The following is a 17,960-nucleotide window of genomic DNA, read 5'->3' on the forward strand; positions in this document are numbered from 1 at the left end:
GCAGGGGACCTGGGTTCAATCCCTGGCCCAAGAGGATCCCACATGCTGCGGGGCAACTAAGTCCACGTGCCAGAACCACTGAGCTAGTAGGGCCCGCAAGTTACAACTACTGAGTCCACGGGCCACAGCTACTGAAGCCTGCATGCTAGAAGCCATGCATCGCAACAAGAGAAGCCACAGACGAGAAGCCCAAGCAACATAACGAAGGGTAGCCCCCACTCTTGGCAACTACAGGTAGCCTGCGTACAGCGATGAAGACCCAGCACAACCAAAAATAAAATAAATAAAAATAAATCTTAAAATAAATTAGGAGAAAATATACCAAAATATTAACAGTGGTTAGCTCTGAGTTGTGTAATAGTATGAATGATTTTGACTTTTAAACTTAATTTTTATAGTACAATAAGCATGAATTAGTTGGGGGGTAAGCCTATTTTTCTTCATCTCTCTTTGCTAGTTAGAAAGAAAAATAACTGAAAAATGAAACAATTATTGTGCAGGCTTATAGTTAATGAGGGTTTAATTGGATCCAGTGGAGTTATAGAGAACCTACTATGTGTAATCATTATTATTGGTTTGAAAGGGAATCTGGCAGTAAAAGGCTGGTTGATCTAGCGTTACCTTTCCCCCTTGTCAAAAGTCTAAAGAAAGTACTGAACTGACGGACAGCAACGTGGAAGGCTGAAGCGCTCTCTTCACACACAGTTCAGGGGCTCAGGCAATGCTGACAGCACTACTGACTACTACAGTCACCTCACCGCCCTCTTCTCCTTCACTTCTACCCTGTACTCTGAGAAGACAGGGGGATTTCATCTATTGGGAGAATAATTCTATCCGTTCTGATCTGGTTCTTGACCTCTCGGCTCACACAGCTAACCTAGCGTGTCAACTGCTTCCAGCAAGGATCCAGAACTCCTTAACACTGATTGACTTGTGAAGTCATCAGGCGAGCCAGCTCAAAACCCAAATCAAGATGCTTATTTATTTGCAAGGTAGGATCACATGCTTTGGAAACACAACTAGAATAATGATAGCCTATTGTGGTGGTGGTTTAGTCGCTTAGTTGTGTCTGATTCTTTGTGACCCCATGGACTATAACTCTCCAGGCTCCTCTGTCCATGGGATTTCCCAGGCAAGAATATTGGAGTAGCTTGCTATTTCCTTCTCCAGGGGATCTTCCTGACCCAGGGACTGAACCCAGGTCTCCTACATTGCAGGTGGACTCCTGCATTGCAGGCGGATCCTTTACTGAGCCACCAGGGAAGCCCCCAGTCTATTGTAGGTGAATACATAATGGGTATAGTTCATGTACGGGCTTCCCTGGTGGCCAAGAACAGTAAAGAATCTGCCTGCAGGTTTGATCCCTGGCTCAGGAAAATCCCCTGGAGAAGGGAATGGCTACGCACTTGCCTAGTATTCTTGCCTAGAAAATTCCATGGACTGAGGAGCCTGGCGAGCTACAGTCCATGGAGTTGCAGAGAGTCAGACACAACTGAGCAACTGACACTTCCACTTTCACACAATTCATTTAGTTTACTTCCCAGGTGGCACTGGTCGTAAAGCATCCACGAGACATAAGAGATGCGCGTTCAATCCCTGGGTCGGGAAGATCCCCTGGAGTAGGAAATGGCAACCCACTTCAGTATTTTTGTCTGGAAAATTCCATAGACAGAGCAGCCTGGCAGGCTACAGTCCATAGAGTCACAAAGAGCTGGACATGACTGAGAGTGCATGCACACACACACACACACACACTTAGCATGCATAGTTCATTTATACATGTCTGGGAAATTTGCATTTTTATAATAACCCCTGTTCATTCTGAACATTTTAAGATAAATAATACTTCTCTTAATTCATTTTAGCTTTGATCACCATGGTAATTCTGATAAAATATAAGTCAGATGTCATGATTCTGCTCAAAACTTTACAATACACACAAAAACTTGTACAGAAATGTTTATAGCAGCCTTATTTATAACAGCCAAAAGGTGGAATCAACTCAAATGTCCGCCACTGACAAATTTAGGTAAACAAAATATGGTATTTCATTTCACACAATGAAATACTATTCATCTGTCAAAAGTAAAGACAGCTATAACACAGATGAACCTTGAAAACATTATACTAAGTAAAAGAAGCCACTCACAAAAAATTGTATGTTACAGGCTTCCATTTAGATGAAATGTCCACAACAGGGAAATCGATAGAGACAGAAAGTAGATTAGTGGTTGCTTAAGGCTGGACGATTCTTTTTGAGGTGATGAAAATGTTCTAAAATTGACTGTGGTGGTGTTTGCACATGTCTCTGAATACACCAAAAACCACTGAATTGTATACTTTAAAGGGGGGTGAGCTGTACGGTATATGAATTTTATCTCCGTAAACCTGTTAGAAAACAAAACCCCAATGTCCTACGATGCTCTCTGACTCAGTAAAAACCAGCCCTCAAAATAGTCTCCAAGGCCCTCCATGATCTGGCCCCCAACACCTCTCTGACTGCACCCCAGACCCCAGTCTCCTTGAATACACTGCAAAATCCTGCCTTAGGACCACAGCCCTGCTGTCCTGAGATGCTCTCCCCAACATGTGTCTGGCTCATTCCCTCACTTCCTCCAAGTCTCTGTTCAGACCTCCTCTTCATGAGGCCTTTCCTGATACACTGAGTAGTGTGGCTTCCCTACTGCCTCCACACACTACAGATTTCCCTTCACTTTGCTCTACCTTTTTTTCCCCATAGAATTTATCATCTTCTGATTTACTATAAAGAATACTTATTTATTAAGTCATTATTTATTTGTCTCTGCATTAAAATGTAAGCTTCATAAGGATGAGGATCTTTGCTTTCATGCACAGAGGCATTCCAATATTCAGTAAATACAGCTGTCCTCATTTGTTCAGTAAATGTTTATCTATTCTAGAATAGATAAACTAGGCCAAAATGACTTCTCACTGTTTCACGCAGACTTTGGTGGAAATATCTGTGGTGATCTAGAACAACTCATGTCATGTATAATGCTGGAAGTTGAAATTTGAATTATTCTCCCCCTAACTGAGGATCTATTAGGCCAGTATGACTAATGAGATAAATGAAGAGGGAGGGAGTAAGGCAGGGGGAAGTACTTCCATAGGAAGGGTGAACACTGAGACAGGAGATGAGAGTCTACACACTGAAACCTGCCTGGACCCCAGAGGCAGAAAAGACTTACTGCTTAGGGCAGGCACATGCACGTGTTCAGGGTACTGTTGAATCCATTTACCTGGGTCCTTTTTCAGGGCAGGTTCTCTGCTTTCAAAAAGGCATTAAAATGATGCCCTTAAAGAAGTCCCTGTGATTGGTTACTATCTTTTATTTTTGTATTTCATTATGTAAAAAAGAAGGGAAAGCAATACAAAATTCAGATTAAACTTCATATGGCTATAGAGAGAAGAAAGTATTGACTACCTCCCTTCATTTGGAAGGCAGTTTTACTAAGAATGTTGCTAAGGAGATAATTAGCTTCTGCAAAGTTCCTTGGTGTCGTAGCAGCAAACACACATCATCTATTTTAAATAGAGTTTAAATCTAAACAAAGATAATTACAATTACACCTAATCAGAGTAGGCCCTATAGAAATAAGTCATATAACTACAAAAGACCTGTAGAACTCTGCTTAATTGTGACCAGTGTTTGAATGGTTGAAAAAATGTCATAAAAGAACTGCTTTAAAGAATTAAGGTATTACTACTTAAGAGAGAGCAGCTTAAAGCAGAACTCTGAAAAGGAAGTTGAATTTCAGATTCAACTAATATATATTTCCTTATAAAATCTAAGGGACATATATCTTCACATAACTTCTGACTTAAAACTTGGCTTACTTATGCATGGTCCCTATTCTTTCACCAAAGTTACACTGAGTTCTGGAAGTACTTCAGAGAGGGAAAGAAAAATTGCTTTTTATTTTTTATTTTTGTTTAACATTAAGATTTTGTTTCAAAACAAAAGTAAAGGTAATGTCAATGTATTTTAGAAATAGAAGGTATCCCAGGATAAAGACTTTTAAAGTTGCTACATGAGAGGTACAGATGATTTTCCAAGATGCAAGAGATCAATTTTGACCCATCTACCTATTACATTAATATCTTGCTCCAAATCATAAACTAGTAAGTGGTAGTGGTGAGAGCTGACTGTAAAATAAATCAGATTTTGCTTAATACACTAGGAAAATCCAGTGACCTGTATCCCAGAAATACCCTGAAACAGGCATTTCCCACTCGGGAAGGATAAAAGATTCTGTATCAGCCTATAACACTCCAAGCTACAAGATATGATTTTCTTTTTTTTTCCAGCCATACCTCTCGTGGCTTGCAGGACCTTAAGTTTCCCAACCAAGGCTTGAACCTGGGCCATGGCAGTGAAAGCAGTGAGTCCTAACCCCCACATTGCCAGGGAATTCTCAAGGTATGATTTCTATTTCTTGCAATGCTTACCAATCCAGATCTTCGTGGGCATGCCATATTTTACATAACTCTAAGTATAAAACAAGGGCGCTCATCATGACACATCTAAAAGTATACTGTTTCCTGGTCACCATAATCTCTCAAAATAATACTTTTGTGAGGGAAAGCTGTGTCTTTATCAGTTATTCCATTGGACTTTTTTCTTAAGAAATAACCCATGTATTACATAGGAAATTATACAGGCACCCACAAAAATTAAACCCGAACAATTCACAGAAACAAATCATTCAAACTTTCTCCCCCTATATAATTATTGCTGCTCACAGCCCTACTGTATTGAGGTATAAAGCTAATTTTTAAAAAATATTAACCTTCCCATTTACTGAGTGTCTGGGATTTCAATATGTATTAAGGGTTGTGAACTGTTAATTACTTAATAGTCTAGTAATACCCAAGGCAGTCCACAATCATCATGAAAAATGAGCCTTTCCTCTAAAAGCTGAAACTGTTGCTTTCAATTACTTGAGCCTTTACAATAACTGGTGTCTGAAATACACATTTCACTATCTTCTTACTGATAGTGAAAAATTTCACTAGTTACTTATTGCTGCTGCTGCTGCTGCTGCTAAGTCGCTTCAGTCGTGTCCGACTCTGTGCAACCCCATAGACGGCAGCCCACCAGGCTCCCCCCGTCCCTGGGATTCTCCAGGCAAGAACACTGGAGTGGGTTGCCATTTCCTTCTCCAAAAGTGAAAAGTGGAAGTGAAGTCGCTCAGTCCACGGGATTTGCCAGGCAAGAGTATTGGAGTAGGTTGCCATTGCCTTCTCCATACTTATTGCTAGAGGCTATGTATTTATGAAAGTAAATTATAAAAACCAGTTTTTGGAACATTTATGTATTGCAAATATTAATTTTTTTCCAGGTTGGTAATTACCATAGCAACTCCCTTTTTCTAAAAGTTTCATTGATCAGGGGCCAGTGAACAATCCTGTCCAAGATTTTATTGAACCTTCTATTGCTAAGGATATCTGCTCAAATGTAATTTGGTATACTGCTTAACATATTATTAGGTCAGACAAAGAAATATTGAGCTGGCTAGTTGGAAGAATCTAGTCTATAGCTTTCACAAAGCTGCTTTATTTTTCTGCCTTACTTTCTTACTTTTACATTAAACATTATTTTCTCAGGACTTGGGACACTAATTTAAAGAAAAACTTAGATATTTAGGGTCTCCCTCCCATTTTTAATAAAATATAGTTTTATTCATAGTACAATTAATTAGCCAAACATACCTGAAAATACATGCATTTTTGTTTATATGTAATATGACTTAATTACAAAGAAATGTGTAAAAATCTTTGCTAATCTATCTTTCCCTCTAAATCCAAAGTATTTTTTAAATTGAAAGTGAAAGTGAAAGTCGCTTAGTCGTGTCCGACTCTTTGAGACCACATGGACTGTCCATGGAATTCTCTAGGCCAGAATACTGGAGTGGGTAGCCTTTCCCTTCTCCAGGGTATCTTCCCAACCCAGGGATCGAACCCAGGTCTCCCACATTACAGGTGGATTCTTTACCAACTGAGCTATCAGGGAAGCCCCCCTTTTAAATGGAGATACAGGTAATTAGTTTTAAAGGTCTAATACTTCAAGTTAAAGAGAAGATGCTATAGTTCTTAGGTATGGGTCATGAGGCTACAAACACTCAATGGGAAATATTAACTCTCAGAAAGATCACTTAAGAGTCAATTAGCCTTTTTAGATTCTGATAGTAAAGCCTATTTAAAAGCAGATAATTATATATACAAACATGAGAGAACTCATTTAGATTAAGAAAATAAAATCCTATATGTCTATCTAGTAGTAAAACATTTTAAACCCTAAATTATTAAATATTACTTAGAAAATAATACATTGTCAGGCTTTCAAGTAATATTTATGAAGGAAATGAAGAATGATCAAAAGCATGGACTCTGGCTCTGAGAACTGGCTCTCTTTGTAACCATGTTTACTTGGGCAAGTTATTTAATCTTTCTGCCTCAGTTTCCATAAGCAGAGTGCTGAAAATAATAGTATATACCTTATTGAGGATTAAATGACTTAATATATGTACAGTACTTAGTAAGTGCCCAGCACATAGTAGATGTTCAATAAATATTTACTACGATTATTATTTTTATTAGCAGGAGCAGGAACAATAGGCTTCCCAGGTGGTTCAGTGGTACAGAATTCGCCTGCCAAGAAGGAGATCAAAGTTTGATCCCTGGGTCAGGAAGATCCCCTGAGGAGGAAATGGCAACCCACTCCAGTATTCTTGCCTGGGAAATTCTATGGATAAAGGAGTCTGGTGGGCTACAGTCCATGGGGTCACCACCACCAGTAGAAGCAATGGGAGAAAACTGAATAAAATAGTTGTGATATTTTGTGTCACTCAGTGCTCAAAAATATTCAATGGTACCCCACAGACTACTGAATTAGGTACAAAATACTCAGTTTGACATTTTAGAATGCACCGCTAAGCTTCCGAATATCACCTAATAGTTTTCAAATTAGAGTAAACTTCATGTAATGTTACTACCAATTTAAACTTTTCCAAGATCACAACCACACTTATACTTCCATTTCTGAAATGAAGGCCAACTAGATAAGGTGGAATTAAATAAAGCATATAGAAATGCTGGATAAAAAAATGACAAACATACTTTTAATTGAATAGCTAAACCTCTTAAGAAATTAAGGGAAACTCTAAGTCATCACAAAAAGGGAACCAAAACTTAGGTTGGCAAGTATAAACCAATGCTTGTGACTACCCGATAAGTACATGGCAACGTTTATAAACAAGGACACTGTATTTTAACAGCCACAAAGGATCAGGATCCAGGGTTTAGGACTCAGTAAGAAAGGGAATTAGAATTAAGACTCTTGAGTAATTGAGAGGCCCTCATTGAAAAGAAGGAATAGAAAAACAGAAATCTGCACAGGAAGATCACAAGGAAACTTAAAATAAACAGGTATAGGTTCTGCATGGTTCAGGAACTCTTCAGGACAGAAGTTAACATTAAAAAAGTTCTGAACTGATAATACTCTTTGGGTACCTGGTCTAAATGAAATAAAAACTATGCAGAAGAGCTGTATCTTCAACTTAGGCCCCTCATGAGTCTTCTCTAAGATAACTCATAACCCCAAATTACAGAACACATGTAGATATGAGTCATCATGAGTTAATATCAGCAGGCACAATAGCAGAATTAGATCTCCAAGGACTTCAGATAATAGAATTAATATGGTTAAAGAAAAATTTGAAAAGGATTTGAAAACATGAGAAAAGAAGAAATTAACAAAAAATCAGGCAAATTGGAAAAAGAAGCAAATAGAACTTAAAAGCTTAAACACAGATTAGGCATGGTTGAAAAGAGAATTACTGTATTGAAGTAGTAATATGAAAAAAATTACACAGGAGACAGCACAGAGAGATAACAGGTAGATAATATAAATAAGAGGTTAAGAGACATGAAAAAATAGATAAATGCCTAACATATAGCTAACAGGAATTCCAGAAGGAGGGAATAGAGGAAGTAGAAAAAATGCAGTATTTAAAGAAATAGTGACTGGAAAATTTCCAGAAATTATGAAATGCCAAACATATATTTTCATACCAACTAAAATAAATAAAAATAAATTCACATTTAGATGTATAATACTGAAACAAGAACATCAAAGACAAAAAGATAATCTTAAAAAGAGCCAGAGAAGAAAATATTGCCTCCAGATGTGAGACAATTATAGATGTTGAGAGTAGACTTCCTAATAGCAACAACTGAAAATAGTATTTCATGGTCATCTTCTTTTTAAAAATTTTTTCATTTTGGCCACACCACACAGCATGTGGGATCTTAGTTTCCCAGAGATGGGACCCATACCCCCCTGCAGTGGAAGTGCAGAGTCTTAACCACTGGACCATCAGGGAAGTCCCTGTATTCTGGGACTGTCTTCTGATTTCTAAGTGCTGGGGAAAAAAACCAAACTATTAACCTGAAATTCTAAACTTGGCTAAACTAAGATATTTTTAGACAAAAACATCAAGTTGACCATGACCTGAAAGAACTACTATAAGATGTTTCTAGTAAGAAGAAAATCGGATTGGAAAGAAGGACCAGGATGAAGAGCGAGGAGAAGTAAATATGTGGAAAAAATACTGAAAATAAATACTGAAAATAATGATTCATTTGGGGTTATAAAAAAAAGTGGAATAAAAATGCTGGACAAATGTAGTTTATAAGTTGAAGGGGATTAGAGATTTGTCTAAGGATCTATTTGTAAGAAAAGTAGAACTGATTAATTTTAACCATTCTGTATTCATTCAACAAGTATCTTTTATGGACAGGTAAAACTATAATAACAGAAGTCATAAGAGCTATTATTGTACATGGAGTTGTGCAAAAAAGGGGACGTGAGGCATAAGGAAGGGTTCCAGAGGTGCTGATAACATGCTGTTATCTGATTTATGTGGTGGTTATGGATGTACTCACTTTGTGTTATGTCATTGAGTTGTCTGCTTATCATTTGTATACTTTTCTGTGTGTAATTATGTATGTATGCACATGTAATATTTCTGCAAATTTTATAAAAATAAGCTCTCACACACAGTTTACACCAAAATAAAACTTTGATAGATTATAAATACAATTTGATAGATTATAAATACAAAAAAACTTTAAATACAAGCCCTAAAAGTCATGGGAAAAAATAGAAGTTAGTATTTATATAATCTTGACTGGGAAAGAACTTTCTAAGCATGACATCAGAGGCAAAAATCATTGGTAACTCTGACTACATAAAAGTTAAAAAGAAGAAAAGTTTTATACAACAAAACAAAAATACCAAATAGAGGAAAATATGTTTTGCAAAATACATAACAGAAAAATGGTCACTATCCTTTATATAAGTGACAAAGAACATGAATTGGAAATTCACGAAAAGAAATACATAAATGGACAGTGAGCTCTGGAAATCGACAAAGAGGTTAACTAATTTGCATAAATTCACAAAAATGGTAAGAGGGAAGATTCGAATCCAGTCTATCTTACCTTTCAATTAATATTTGTTTAATGAATGATTATATATTTAGAACTATAAGAAGTTTTTACCACAGACTACAAAATGCAGGTTATAAAACAGAAAGCTCAATGAGGCAAATAATACAAAGTGAAAAAGTACACAAACACCTCTAATGCCTTCCTGTGTATCTATGTATACATGGCTCAGCATGGATCTCTCAGGGCTCCCAATCATTAAATTTAACTATCATGCCATGGGTCTCTAGTTTCCTCCTCATCCTTTGTCCTTCCTACCTTTAGCTTCCAAATTAATCTTCCTAAATTACTGTGACCTTCTTGTAACTGTACTGCTTGAAAACTTTCAATGATTCCTCATTTTCTACATAAGAAAGCAGAAAAAAATTCTTCAGCATAGAATTCAAGGCCTTCCACAATTATGGCATTCAGTTAACCTTTTCTCTTATTACATACATTCCAGCTAGTTGACTACTTGCTGTTCTTTTTCTATGTATGTTGTCTATAGCTTTCCGTTACTTGTTCACGTGGTTAAATCTGCCTAGAACGTGCTCTCCCGCCTTATGTCCATTTTTTTCTCCAAGGCTCAGTTTCCACACTATCATCTTCATGAAACTAGCTTCTCTTAGCCACTCAGAATCCACGGCTCTTTTACCTCTCTCTCCAGGCACTTGTTTTCTTATTTTTTATGTTCTCTCTTTATCTTACTCATTTTCGTATTCAGTTTGGTCAGCACTGACATTACTTCTTCTACATGAAGGGAATTTAAGTCTTCTTCTCTGGGAAAGGGGAAAGAATTACAGGCCTGAATGTTCTCCCTTACCTTTTTGTGTTGTGCACCGTGGTTCCTCCTAGGACAATCCTCACTCCAGGAGTGGTACGGTTCAGGTTATAAACTGTTAGAGCCTCTTCATAGGTGGCTCCTCCAATGATAAACACAATGATATCCTGAGGTCTGCAATAATGAAGAAAGTTAGTTTTATAGGATAAGGGGGAAAAAAGGCAAAGATATGCTGTACTATTATACACACAGTTTTAATTTCTGAATCTTTCTTTTTTGGTAAAGGAAGCAGAATTAAAGCAGAATAGAATAAAAGGTTTAAAAAAAGTTTTAATTATCTCCAATTGGCAGGAAACAGAGCAGGAAATGCTGAATAGTGATTTGCTTTCTGTTTATGAGTGGATGTCTTATAATTTCTGTGCTGTGGATTTCAGAATAGCACAATAGTGTTTGCTAGAACCAAATGTAGAAATATTCTTTTATATTCAAGAGGCTGAAGAGTACTTCACTGTGATATGGTATCAATATAACAGTAATTTATGCTTACACATCTCCTTTCATATATAAGCCCTTTGTCAAATACTTAGTACAGTGTCATTACAATGGCTTCTGTCCAAGCACCTCAAAGTATTTTGGAAAGTACTGGTATATTTGGATGTCCCCATAACACGGGATCTAGAAACATTTAGTATTTTGAGTGCAAAAAAAGAATGAGACACAAAAATTAATTCTAGAATCCCACCTCTTCTTAAAATCTTTGTTCCTCAATCCTTTGACAAACCAAGAAAAAGAAACCATGGAAACAAACAAAGAACTCGTGGGTGGTTGATATGGGACACTGTGACACATCATCTCAGTCACTAGCCTCATTTAGGTCATACTGTGTTGTTTCACTGTTTCAATCGTTATCAAAATGGCTTTATAACAAAAGCGAGTAGTCCTCCTATTAGGTCCTTCTGTAGATGATATTAACAAGAAGGAGATCTTGTTATTTTCCCTTGTTTCTACATTATTTTCAAAATTGTCTAAGTTTGCTCTTTTCTCATGTCATCAAGAGGAGATAAAATTACTTAATCTTAGTAGGCAAGTAACTTTGTTAAATCACTTACTGGACATTACTTAAAATTACATCAAGTAGAAGCATCTATTTTGGAGGTTACAGCACAAAATTAAATAGAAACATCTTTAGTCAAAGGATGTGCATGCTTATGTATAAATCATGAAAAAAAAGCTCCCCAAAGCCCCAACAACCCTACACTGGCCTTTCTGTTTGTCTCTCTGTCTTATTCTAAAACATCTTAAAGGAATCACTAACCAAGAGAGTATTTGTTCTTGTGGGACTTCATGAAAACAGAATCAGAAATTGTGGCTATTTAAAAACGTTCCGGTGCAGCCATTATGGAAAACAGTAGGGAGGTTCCTCAAAAAGCTAAAAATAGCATTGCCATATGATATAGCAACCCCACTCCTGGGCATATATCCAGGCAAAACTATAACTCAAAAATATTCATGCACCCCTATGTTCATAGCAGCACTATTCACAATAGCCAAAACACGGGAACAACCTAAATGTTCACTGACAGATGAATGGATAAAGAAGATGCGATACACAAATACAATGGAATGCTACTCAACCATAAAAATGAATGAAATAAAGCCATTTGCAGCAACATGGATGGACCTAGAGATTATCATTCTAAGTGAAGTAAGTCAGAAAATATGACACAAATGAACTTATTCATGAAGTGGAAACAGACTCACAGTAAGAGAGAACAGACTCGTAGTTGCCAAGGGGAAGGGGAAATGCAAGAGGGATGGACTGGGAGTCTGGGGTCAGTAGATGTATTACATATGGAATGGATAAACAAAGTCCTACTGGATAGCACAAGGAAATACATTCGGTATCCTGTGATAAACCATAGTGGAAAAGCATATAAAATGAAAGTATACATGTGTATAATGGAATCACTTGCTGTACAGCAGTAATTAACACAACATGGTAAATCAACTACACTTCAATTAAAACACAAAACAAACCAAAAAAATATTCAGAGACTCCCCTAGTGGTGCAGTGGACAGGAATCTGCCTGCCAGTGCAGTGGGCACAGGTTCCATCCCTGGTCCAGGGAGATCCCACGTGTCGCGGAGCAACTAAGTCTGTGCACCACAACTACTCAGCTTGTGCTCTACGCCCAGGAGCCACAACTACTGAGCCCACATGCTGCTATTACTGAAGCCTGCGCACCTGGAGCCTGTGCTCTGAAATGAGAAGCCACTGCAATGAGAAGCCTAAGCACTGCAACTAGAGAACAGCTGCTTCTCATTGCAAGTAGAGAAATAGCCTAGGCAGCAAGGAAGACTCAGCACAGCCAAAAGTAAAATAAAGAAAAAAAAATTAAAAATATATTCAGATAACCTCTGAGCTTCAGAGATACCCAATGAAGACTCCCAATGATGAAGGGATAGTTATTTTGCAATTGATTCAGCAGAGTCAATTATGACATTTCTATGTGAACTTAGGACTTAAAATTATGCCTTTGAAATGTTACTTTTTAAGCCAAAATAAGCTTCATTCAAATCTACCCACTGGAAAAAATGTACTTAGCACCACAATGCTTTAAGTGTCACATAGTGCTATATATTCTACAATCATTTTCTTAATTTTAAAATATATTGTTTTGGTGAATTCCCTGTTGGTGTGGTGGCTAGGACTCTTGTGCTTCTACTGCAGATGGCCCTGACTTATTTCGGGTAGGGGAACTAAGACCCCACAAGCTGTGTGGCATGGCCAAAATAAAATAAAATATCTGGCTTTGACTAGATAAATGTTTGCATATGGTATAACATAAAAAAGGGTATATTGTAGAAAAAAAAAAGAAAAAAAATGCTTTCTTCTCACCTCAGTACTCTTGTACCCCAGTTTCTTTCTAGAGGCAAACACTTACTCATCTCTTATGTATATCCTTTCAGAGATACTATGTGTATAAATTTGTGTATATACATGTATTCACAAATTTACATATTTTTATTATAAGATACATGCATATATATGTATATATTTAGTATGTATTTTATATACAGTTTATAAACTGCCTTTTATATATGGCTGTGTGGACATATTGTGCATTTAACATTCTGGTAGTTATCTCCAAGGTGCTCCACTGATGTCATTCTACCAGCAGTTCAGGAAAGTGCCTCCTTTCCATATCCTGTGAGTACTGTGTAGGCTTCTGATCCTTTTAAATTAAGTTGATCATTTGGTCTTTCTCAAAATTCTTTTTTACTTGGTTTCCAGGACATCATATTGTTTTGGTTTTCTTCCTACTTCATTGGTTTACATTTTTCAGTGTCTCATGATGGTCTCATCTCATCTCCTTGACCTCTTAATGGTGGAATGTCCAGAACCCAGTCACTGGTCCTCCCTTCTTCTTGATCTACACTTACTCCCTGGATCTGGCTAATGTAGTAGCCACTAGCCACATGCTGCTGCTGCTGCTAAGTCACTTCAGTCGTGTCCGACTCTGTGCGACCCCACAGATGGCAGCCCACCAGGCTCCCCTGTCCCTGGGATTCTCCAGGCAAGAATACTGGAGTGGGTTGCCATTTCCTTCTCCAATGCATGAAAGTGAAAAGCAAAAGTGAAGTCGCTCAGTCGTGTCCGACTCTTAGTGACCCCATATGGCTATTTAAATTTAAATGAATTAAAATTAAAAATGCAGTTCTTCAGTGTAACTGGCCTTATTTTAGTGCTCAAAAGTCATATGTAGCTAGTAGCCTATCTTATTAGATAGCATGGATGTATAGTACATTTCCATCATGTAGAAAGTTCTATTGAACTGCACTTCCCTAGGTGATTGCACTTAGTTCTGTGGTTTAAAATGCATTTATCTGCTGATGATTCCCAAATCTCTATATCTAGCCCAGATCTCTCTCCTAAAGGCTAGCCTTAAGTATCTATTTGACATTTCTACTTGGCTGTTTAGTTTACATCTGAATTCAGCATGTTCAAATCCCTAATCTCCTCCAAGCTTGTTCCACATATAGCTCTCCCCATCTTAGCTGATGGCCAATCTATCTTTTAACTTGCTTAGGACAAAAACTTCAGAGTCATCCTAATTTCTCCTTTATGGCTGGTGTGAGGCATATAAGTTAGAGATATAGTGAGAGGAGCCTGGAAAGTCACTGGAGCCTGGCTTGCTGCAGTCCATGGGGTCGCCAAGAGTCAGACATGACTTAGGCACTGAACAACACAGTGAGAGGGAGAATCTCGAATCTCATAGGTCATGGGGGGATCACCAAAGGGCTGTAACAGGTTACCATGATCAGATTTGCCTTTTTGAATGATAATTTTGGCAGCTATGTGAGAATGAATTGGGGGCTGCTGGTGGGAAAATTTGGGGAACAAAAGGCTATTAAGACTTGTGGGAAGATATGATAAAATTTGGAACTAAGAAATACCAGAAGTGGAGAGGAAGGACTGGACATAGAAGATACAAAAAATGTAGACTCTTCAGTATTTGGTCAATGATTAAATGTGAAGGATGAGGATAAAAGAAGAATCCATGATAACTTTAAGAATTCTGGCTTTGGTGACTAGCTATAGTAGTTTAAGTTTGAGAACAAAGAAAGCAAGACTGACTGACTTAAAGGAAGACAAAAAGATGCTGTCTTTGAGATACCTGTGGAACATCCCAGTGGAGTTGTCCACCAGACATCTGGACATTGAGACCTGGTGATTTCCCTGAAAACAAGTGGCAACTGAAGCCATGGGAACAGATGAATTCTACCTAGGGAGATCAAGAAGAGTGAGAAGAGAACCAAAAGACAGAGTTGGGAGTGGATTCTTTAAGATTTACAGGAAAAGCAAGAAGAGTAGCTAGCAAAGGCTGCTGAGAAGGAGATTGTCAGAAAGGTAGGGGGAGAAGCAGAGGGAGAGGCCAAGAGATGAGTCTTAAGAAGCACAGAATGGTTAAGTGAGGATTGAAAGAGACCACTGTGTATATTCTTGCAATGCAACTTTTCAAGAACTGTTTCAGTGTATTAGAGTGAAGCAAGAAGCCAGGGTATATGGACTGAAGAAGTGAGGAGTGAAGGCAGTAACTTTATCCAAGAAGCTTGACTGTGAAGGGAAGATAGGTTAGAAGAGAACCCTGACTCAAGGGCTTTAAACTTATTACTTAACAGAGAAACCTGAGTAAGTGTGGAGCCTGCAGGAAAGTAACCAGAGGAAGACAAGCTGAAAATACAGAGGAAGAGGGAGAGGGAGAGAAAGAGAAAGGAGAGACAGTGCAAATAATTTCAAGAAAGGCTTCAGAAGCGATGGTAGGAGTCTAAAACTAGTGATAGCAAAGAGGTTAGTTCTAAATAAGGAAAGGATGTATTTCCTTTAGAATGAAGGAAGGAGATAAAGGTAGATATATCTAACTAATCCTATACACATGGGCTAGACACTGAGGGTGGAGAAGGCAACGGCACCCCACTCCAGTACTTTTGCCTGGAAAATCCCATGGATGAAGGAGCCTGGAAGGCTGCAGTCCATGGGGTGGCGAAGAGTCAGACACAACTGATCGACTGCACTTTCACTTTTCACTTTCATGCATCGGAGAAGGAAATGGCAACCCACTCCAGTGTTCTTGCCTGGAGAATCCCAGGGACGGGGCAGCCTGGTGGGCTGCCGTCTATGGGGTTGCACAGAGTTGGACACGACTGAAGCGACTTAGCAGCAGCAGCAGCAGCAGCAGCAGACACTGAGGGAGCTAATGTCTGACACGTGCAATTTTTTTCACTGTGAAGCAGAAACACTGGTGTCGGTTAGGTGACTTGGAGATTATGGCAAACATTCTAAACTGATGTGGTGAATAAGACAGAGAGAGAGGGTTCTCCTCTCTCTTTATGTATCTAAGGATACATAAATCTGATTGAGTACCCCTGAAGGCCCAAGTGAGGTGAGAAACAATGAATTTGTAGTGGCCCTAATATATAATTTGTATGATCACCTCTAGTAGTACAGAGAAGTAGATATGAGCCTTAAGGCTGTTACTAATCCAATAGTAATCTGGTGCTTTAGACTATACACCAGATTATTTTATAAACTTCCTATAAATTTATAAATCCTTTATAAACTTATAGGAAAGCATCATCACTGTCTACGAATGACTAACATTTTCTACACTATCAAGGTTTTTTCCTTCACATCTTTGCTTCTAGTTACTGGCCAGCTTTTTCTTGCAGAAAAATTTGCTTAAGAGTTATATAACAGTGATAGTATATTTTTCTGCAAAGTATGATGATCTCTCAATTATTCGGAGACTGAATATTCAGGCAAAATACAGGTCCTTGTCTTTTCTTACATCTGATATGTGTTGTTTCAACTCTTACTAATATTTCTACAGAAGTATTTCTCTTAGAAATACTAGTATTTCTAAGATTTCTATGAATATCTAAAACTCAAGTTCCGCTCTTGTCAGGATCTTTAGGGGTTTATTTCATGAAAAAGGGATCAAATAAACTACAATTGGTTGTAACTTTAAAAACTGATATGAGTCCCTGTAACTTTTACCATAGCAAAAGTGAATAATGAATAATCACTAAATTTCTAAGGATATATGTTTTTAATTCTTCCCAATATATTGATTCTAGAGGTACCAGTGATTCTGAGATAATAATGGCTTCTCAAGTGCAGTCTCAACTGGTTTAATATTCATTAAAGGACGAGTTCTGTGGGAAAAAAAATCGAATGTTGTAAGAATGTGCCATCAAGAAGACATTCTACCAATATTTGGTCTATGTAGGGTCTACCAATAGGTCTAGCTATCTAGGGCTAGCCTACATATTTAGAAAACAAGAGGAGAAAAAATACAGGCAGTCACAGTATTCAGAAATAATAAAATCCTCAAAATTGAAATGATTTTTTGCCAGAAAATGAGTATTTTTTACAGTAACATTCCATAAGCAGTGCTCTTTACATTAAGGGATGAATATAGCCTGAGACCCATCTTGCAACTTATTTTCAATAAATACTCATGAATTACACAGATTGCTTCATTAAGAATAAGGGAAGCAGGTTTCTCTCTTACAGGGGTACACGTGACTGACGAGTGGAACTGGACAGTAACACTTCGTTTTGAGGTCCTGGTCTGATATGTGTGTGTGCATGCTTAGTTGTGTCCACCTCTTTGTGACACTGTGGACTGTAGCCCACCAGCCTCCTCTGTTCATGGGATTTTCCAGGCAAGAATATTGGAGTGGGTTCTATTTCCTCCTCCAGGGGATGTTCTTGCCCCAGGGATCAAACCTGAGTCTCCTGTGTCACCTGCACTGGCAGACAGATTCTTTACCATATGAGCCACCTGGAAAGTCCCTGGTCTGATAAGTCAATTTAAAAAGCAGCTGAGCAGAGTAACAAGGCTCATCCTGGAACACGATGTTGCTTTTCCATAGCTGCCCTCTGCCGATCATCTGCTTCTAGAGTATATATCTTTCTTATGGAAAAGAAAGGCAAGAACTGGGAAGGAGTAAATTCAAGTGGGTTTCTAACACAGCCAGAGAATACTACATTTTAGTTTGATAATTTCAGGGTGCCAGAGTATTTTCGTATTGCTGGAGAGGGAAGAAAATGTCACTGGTGGTAACTGTGAGTTTAGGTTGTATCAATGTAAGGACAAACCTA

General features: G+C 38.0%; 1 protein-coding gene across 1 annotated transcript in view; it reads right to left on the bottom strand.

The window, feature by feature from the left end:
- Window positions 1-17,960, bottom strand: part of VPS45 (vacuolar protein sorting 45 homolog) — a 72,874-nt gene that overhangs the window by 21,542 nt on the left and 33,372 nt on the right. The window contains exon 14 of the mRNA XM_019956516.2: window positions 10,334-10,465. Coding sequence (XP_019812075.1) covers window positions 10,334-10,465 — 132 coding nt within the window. The remainder of the gene's footprint in view (window positions 1-10,333; window positions 10,466-17,960) is intronic.

Source organism: Bos indicus, chromosome 3 (genome assembly GCF_029378745.1).
Source record: "Bos indicus isolate NIAB-ARS_2022 breed Sahiwal x Tharparkar chromosome 3, NIAB-ARS_B.indTharparkar_mat_pri_1.0, whole genome shotgun sequence".
Classification (NCBI taxonomy): domain Eukaryota; kingdom Metazoa; phylum Chordata; class Mammalia; order Artiodactyla; family Bovidae; genus Bos; species Bos indicus.